General features: G+C 39.3%; 2 protein-coding genes across 3 annotated transcripts in view; both read left to right on the forward strand.

Annotated features, from left to right (window-relative positions):
- The window catches only part of LOC138031496 (TNF receptor-associated factor 1-like), a 20220-nt gene extending 13245 nt beyond the window's left edge, over positions 1-6975 (forward strand). For both annotated transcript variants that reach the window (XM_068879188.1, XM_068879186.1), the window contains 5 exons: positions 733-796; positions 1793-1897; positions 3555-3719; positions 4307-4474; positions 4796-6975. In XM_068879188.1, coding sequence (XP_068735289.1) covers positions 733-796; positions 1793-1897; positions 3555-3719; positions 4307-4474; positions 4796-5854 — 1561 coding nt within the window. In that variant the 3' untranslated portion in view covers positions 5855-6975. The remainder of the gene's footprint in view (positions 1-732; positions 797-1792; positions 1898-3554; positions 3720-4306; positions 4475-4795) is intronic.
- The window catches only part of LOC138031474 (TNF receptor-associated factor 2-like), a 527459-nt gene that overhangs the window by 473142 nt on the left and 46817 nt on the right, over positions 1-7500 (forward strand). The gene's annotated exons all lie outside the window — the stretch shown is intronic.

The following is a 7500-nucleotide window of genomic DNA, read 5'->3' on the forward strand; positions in this document are numbered from 1 at the left end:
TTGGCATTGGAGTAAGGCACCGACATTCCCTATTGGAATTTTTTTTCGATAGGAATTAATTGCATATCGCTAGAAATGTTATGAGGAAAAGGAAGAAAAAGTTCTGCGACTGTAGTGGCTTTGGTTTGGTTTTTAGAGTTATCTAAAGTGCGGCGGTGTTCATTAAAGAGGTCCTTTAAACGTCGTTTAGTTTCTCCTATGTACTGTAGATTACACCTGTTACATTGAATCATGTAGATAAGGCTTTTAGTTTTGCAGGTTATGTTGTGTCATGCTTGTCATAAAAATTGTAGCTAGTTCGTATATTGATTCCTGTTTTGTGGACGTGATAAATTCGTTTTGACGCGAATCTACCTCGTGTTCCTCAAACCACGCTGACAGAGCTAATGGAGCATGGAATCTCACTTTGCAACGGGGCAAATCTGCGCCAATCAGAGTTCAGTGAAATGCACTGCATTAGTTATGGTTCGTGTGGGCAAGAAACGCGTACAGATTTGTGTTTTGAAGCGAGAAAATTTCAGTTCGAACTAGACTTTCTCCTCATAATTTGAAAGAAAATTGTTTTGCTGCGGATCATAAAATATGACTGATTAATATGCATGAAAAATGTGGGACCAGAGAAGCAAGTCCGGATAATCGAAATATCCGGATAGTCGATGTCCGGATAATTGAGGCTCGACTGTACTCTCGTCTAAGGAATAAAAGAGCTCGGTGCTCATTTTTGCTTTTCAGTGAGGATGATGGTGATGAAGTCTACAAGTGCAAGACTGATGATGAACAATTCAAACGATCCGAGGTATATTAGATAGATACAAATTTCTGTTGCATAGGGGAAATTTAACTTGATCTCAGTCAGTCTTCTAGATAAGGCATCATCACGTGTAGTACTAGTTTTTTTTTCACGGGATTTACTATCGAGAGCACGACTTTCGTAAACTGCCACCCGACGGCAAATCTATAGTGACCTTACAGTGCTCGACTTTCAGGAAAAAACCTAGTCCGCTATTAGACATTCTTTGCACTCATTCGATAAATAAAAAAAATTAAACAATAATAATAATAATATAATGAAAACATCTTAGCGGCCAGGCCCGGGTTGCTCGAAGCATGGTTAGCGCTAGGTTTTGATACTTCTTAACCAACGGTGAGCGCTAACCAGGCCTTGAGCAACCGGCCTCAAGGCTGGCGACTAAGTGAGAAAAGTTAGTTGCCAGTGAGTAAAGTTCGGTCGCAACGTCGAGCACTGCCTGAAGGTCTACCAAGCCACGCCAATAAGCTAGCGCGGTGGTTTTCAAATTGAACGAAACAAATTAGACAAGACAAGACAAAAGGCATCACTTTGATGCGCCGAGCAGTGGTCAGGAAAGATGGCTTATCACGCATCGCATATCCCCGTTTATTTCCATTAAAGTGGTACAGTAACTATGATCAAATTGTTATCCCTTGATTCTTTGAGTGTATCACATAGAATTCCATAAAAGATCAAAAACGACATTTACCGTTTGCAAATATCTGCATTGGTTCCGGAGATATTTAAGTTTAAAAAATGGGTAAAATATGCAAATGAGATGACTGATGACGTCATACACTCAACACAATATTATATTGAGTATATAAATAGAGCTAACTTGGCCAATTTGCAGCGCAAACCATTGTCTAATATGGAGGCTCTTTATACAAATTTAATTGATGCAGTACAAACAATTCAAATCTTTTAATTTTAATATCTGATCAATGATAATGATTATATAAGAGTGAGTCAGAAATCTTATTTTGCATTTTTGTCTGGTAGGTATTTCCCGATCGATTTGTCAGAAACGAAATCCAAGATTGTACAGTTCATTGCCGTCACAAAGAAAGCGGGTGCGAATGGTTCGGACCGATAACCAGCCTTAATGTAAGCGACGCCGAATCCCAACTGGGCCTTGGATTTTTTTCTGAGCTCCATTTGGGTGTCTTGACCATGGTTTTCTTAGAAAATCTTATCTCTCATACCTTAAAACGTTTGTATCAATTAAAGTGGCGACCTAAGGGCGACCGGCTTGCTCATTTGGTTGAACATCAAGCTGCCATGGGAATACTGTCAGTATAGGCCTTGCTACAAATATGCGGATATTTTTTAGATATCTTGAAGCTCCAGGGATATTTAGAAAATTCCGAGATATTTCCAAAAAATAAATGATTAACTTTGGGATTTTGCTACGGTTTTATTACTATTGTGAGTTCACATGTTTTGTTTTCTTTTAAACTTGAGATCAATTAAATGTGAGCAGTGGCCCGGTTGACCTGTTCAGCGGTTTTCCTCGCGAATATTATATCCCCCAACTCTTAGTGAGTACACCCTGAATTTGGCACCTTCTGAAAGAGGCAGCCCCAATCGTTCGTTTACTTAATTTTTTTTTATGATTTTTGTAATATTCATAAAAATAGGCAAACAAAGCGATCTTCACCTCCACTATTTCCAAATAGAAGGTCCATGACCGGATTTTCCATTTGTCCCAAATCTGATAAAATTTTTAAAGAGTTTATACGGTCTTAGGGGGCGCAGCCTGAAAATTAGAGACGCTTGTATGAATTTGAATTTATGTTTTAAAGTCCGTAACTTGTTCTCCGTTCGACCAAAAAACATCAAACTTGGACAGATGGCCAATCTCAACGTTATCTTTCATATGATGGTGTCATTTTATCGATTGGTTCAAATTTGAAACTCACCCCATTTCCATGCGCAATTCCGGAATGGCCAATACCTTCATTGTCAAGCAGGGCAGAAAATGCTGCTTAGCGTCGGTAGAATGTAATGGACGCGTTCACATTTACTGATACGTCTTGTAGTCTCTTTGTAGAGACTGACGAATTCCCGTCTTGCCATCCGTCTTGATCAGTTTATAAAGTCGTTATCGTGATATTTATGGAAAACTGTTAAGAAAATATTTGGGATATTAAGAATTTTTCCACGATATTTAGGTGGAAAAATTTCGGAATTTCCGGAAACATATTTAGGTGATTTTACGTGATATTTGTAGCTAGGCCTATCCCAGTCTCATTACTGTTTAGAAAGTGCCGTCCTATACCGTTCTTCATTTCTTTTGGCTTATACTCAAAACGTTTGACAGTACGCACCAGTGGATCAGTTGGTCGCGACTCCGACCGGCCCAACACTCAGGGTCTTAAAATAACTGAGGAGAAAGTACTGTCTTTGTAATTATATCCGCAAATGGTTAGACTTTCAAGTCTCCTCGGATAAGGACTATAAACCGTAGGCCCCGTCTCATAACCCTTGCTCATAAAATCTTTGGGAGTAGGGCATGGAGTTCCCGGTGTTGTGGTCTAGCCTTTCCTTCAGCGATGTGGTCGGCTTGGCGTAATCTTCTGAATAGACTATCTTTGAGACCGCACAATAGCAAAAACAGATGATAGTCAAATTGAAGGAGTCCAAATGCTGAAAACCGGTAAACTAAACAGGTTGAGCCGTACATTTGCGTGTACGTGTAAATCAAGGATAAAAAAATAAAATGCTATAATCTGAACTATTCACCGTTGAATTCATTGCTTAGGAACATGTATCAGGTTGTGACTTCTTGGAGATACCATGTGTCTTTGAAAAGTGTAATGCCAAGGTTCTTAAGTCAAACTTGGCGCAGCATCTGGAGACGGATTGTAGCCAGAGACAAACTGAATGTCGTTATTGCTCCCAAGAAATTCGTTATTGTGATTTGGAGGTACTTCCATTAGATATATATTGTTATCTTTGTTCATGCATTTAATAATGAAAGTGACTTTTTTAAGAGTCAAGTGTATTTAGCGCTGAGGCAATATTTGGGGACAATGAAATGAAATCAAATCATACACAGGTTGGTTTTTGAGGAGAGTGGAAAACCGGAGTACCCCACGGAGAACAACCTCGCGGCGCACAGTAGAGAACCAACAATTTAAACCCACATATAATAGAGAGTCTGGGAATCGAACCCGGGCCACATTGGTGGGGGGCGAGTGCTCTCACCACTGTGCCAACCCCTGCTCTCAAGATTTGTGCAGCACTAGTGGCGGGGAAGTCTATTAGAATCTACTATGCTTACTTATTAAGCCTCCCCAAATTAAGCATGTTACAAATTTATGGGTTACAAATTGGCGACGCATATTATACAAGACAATGATATTGCTCACTTTGTATTGACTGGTTTTGACATGTTTCTGCAAGGTATGTCTGTTTTCAAAACCTATTCAGTGTTTTTTTAATGATTAACATTAAGTTTTAATTTACCTACTTTTTAAACATATGTGCGGTCTTTATATTGCTTTCTAAAAGGAACATGTTAAAAAAGATTGTCAGGCTTTTCCAATCGACTGTTCCTTGTGCGACAAGAAAGAGATCCCTCGAGGGAAGCTTCGAGAGCACCATGATCCGGCTATTGGAGATTGCGAAGGTTCTAAAGCAGTGTGCCCTTTCTGCTCATTGGGCTGCAGCTCCAGTGAGGTAAGAAACCCAGATAAGAACTGACTAGTTTGATTTCAATGACAGCGGGTCAGAATAGCGTTGATACTATTAAGAAACCAGAGCCGGGAGATATGAACCAGATCTAGAGAACCCTTCAAAGAGCAGTGTTGATGTAAAATGTCAGGGAAGAATTTTAATTCATTTTCCGAATCAATCAGATTATCGCAAAAATTTTGCAGTTTTCCTGTAGATGTTGATTAACTTGAAGTGACCTATTGTATTTGTCTTTGTCATTATCATTGAATCCACAGCCGATTGTGCAGTTGAAAAAAAAAAAATGAAGTTCCTATTACATTTCAAGTAATGGCCCGCAGTGAGAGACGACTCCACGAGCAAAACCTAATGATGATCCACCTAAATCTTCTCGTTAACTTGGTCTACAGCTTAACTGACCAAGTTGGGAGCTTCTTCAACGAGATGAGCTCTCTTAAAGAGAGTGTTACTGTTATAGAAGTATTAAAATCTACAGTCTCTCAGCTTGTGTCTCAACTAACAGTTGTTGTAAATGAGAATGGAAACATCAAAGAGGAAATCCGTGGCTTGACATCAAGACTAACACGAGTTGAGGAAGATGTAGTAGAACCAGACTCTGTTCCAGTCGCACAACGTCACTCGCTACAAACGCAATATCAACAAATAAGTGGAATGTTGGCTGACTTTAAGCGGCAACTGAGCCGCATGGAAGAAAAATTTGCGAACCACGAACTTCTTCTTTACGAAGCGAATCAGCTAAACGAGGAACAAAACCAAGAGATTGCTAGGTTAAAAAGACAAGGTGAAAGCGACAGAGAAGCCTTATTGAGGCTACAAGCAAAAATGAATGCCTTGGAGGAAACTTTGAAAACACGGAACGCACCCCGTGCCGACAATTTAAGCCCAGCGAGAGATCAAGAGCCCACTAGCTTTGACGGCGTTCTAATTTGGAAAATTACACACGTTTCTGCCAAGATATATGATTCTTACCGCGAACCTGAGAAGTCTTTTTACAGTCCTCCCTTTTGCACGAGTCGTCATGGGTACAAAATGTGTGCGCGCATTTATTTGAATGGTGACGGAATGGGCAAGGGCACGCACATCTCCTTGTTCTTTGTAATCATGCGTGGTGAATATGATGCGTTGCTTCGCTGGCCATTCAGACAGAAGGTCACTTTCATGCTGCTCGACCATAACAACGTTGAACACGCGATTGATGCCTTCAGACCTGATCCAAACAGCTCATCGTTCCAGAGACCGAAACGGGAGTCGAACATCGCAAGTGGATGCCCGTTGTTTTTTCCCCTTTCGGACCTCAATAAACACACTTATGTGAAGGATGATACCATGTTTATTAAGGTCATCGTTGACTGTGTAGACCTTTAAGGAACTCTACTTGCTAGATGCTATTACACCGTTTGTGTTTTTTTTAGTATCCGTCTTTTTCAAGGCCTTTCTTCTTCTTATATGGTAATGCAAGCTAGTTAGTTGTAGGAACTCCTACAGAATGATCTACATAAAAATGACGAGCAAGGTGTGTGTTGTGTGCGTGTGCATCGTGTAGGTAGGGGGAAATCAACATCAACATTTTAGCTCTAATGTGTATTTGTTTTTGTAATTGCTGTAACTCCAACACGGAAATGTTAAAAAAATAATAAAATACAAAAAAAAAAAAAAAACAACAACAACAACAAAAAAAAAAAGGAAGGTCTTTAAAATCGCAAGGTCATATGATAGGTAGTTCGATAAAATTTCATTTTTTTTTCTTATTTTTACCTGCAGCCTCGAAATCATTTATTGGCCTAGTCGTTTAGTGCACAGCTATAAAATTTGATTATTGGTTAGCCAAATAAAATAAAAAAAATCTTTATGTCCTGTGTATACCTAGAGTTATAGGATAACATTGACGTAAAAAGGGTTTGCAGAATTGTTCACGTCGTCCGGTTAAAAGATGCTCTGAGGGACCACATTGTACCGTGAAGCAATGCGGTCACTAAGTTTTTGACCAAAATAAAGACATCGTAGTCTTTCTGGAAGTCAAAGTACAACATTTCTTTTTTAGACGCAAACCAAGAGATCGAACGAACGGATTATTTCACTGCTCTCTTATCATCCGCGTTCGCTCACATAATCCCGCTATAACGTTTTTAACGGTTTATGAGAATTCGACTGTGCCTGAATGACTCTATACCACTATGACTTATACTGCGATAAGATTTTGCACCGATATCACGTAAAAGAAAAGGAGCGATTCAAGACCCGACATGAACTCGTGCAGATCGAAATGAATGTCCCACTAAGCTTGAAACCCATATCAGTATGAGAGATTACATGTCCACTTATAATATGTTCTTCTTACAGTTTCTGTAATGTTAAATCTATTAATTAAAGCTCTCATGTAAAGTATGTGAATTTCTTCCTTGAAATCGTCTTCAAGATTTGGAAATGCATGTCAACTTAATTAGGCTAGGCAAAAAAATGAAAAAAATACTTCAAAGTTGAACGTGCTCATAGACTTGATTACTTAGAGTTGTCCACACAATTTAGAACGTAACTTTGTTCATATCACGAGAATATTGCGAAAAATAAAGACAGCATAGCGATTGCCGGTAAAGAATTACAGAGGAGAATTTAAATTTTAAAGGTTGGTTGGCATCTTGCTATAGCGTAATCCGAGCGCAGTTACCACCTACACCTTATTTGATGGTTGACGTCGTTTGTCAATTTTTTAAGCGATGACGTAATTCGTCATCGCTTCATCTTGGCAAGAGAGTATCGATCTGTGATGATGTTTGTGAGTCGCGATCACTCTGTGTTCGAACCGAAGTGGACTTGGAACGATCGATGAGTCCTTCTTGAGATCCGCCATCTTAGATGTGAGAAATTTGTACCGGTAAGGCTACTGTAGGTCATGTTAACAGTATTGCACTGTAAAGATACCGTAGGATTGCACATCATTTATTTAAACGCGATAATATGCTCAAATCATGTGAGAGGGAAGTTTTCGTCTTCCTTGTTGTTTATTTTTTACA

Source organism: Montipora capricornis, chromosome 2 (genome assembly GCF_036669925.1).
Source record: "Montipora capricornis isolate CH-2021 chromosome 2, ASM3666992v2, whole genome shotgun sequence".
Lineage (NCBI taxonomy): Eukaryota > Metazoa > Cnidaria > Anthozoa > Scleractinia > Acroporidae > Montipora > Montipora capricornis.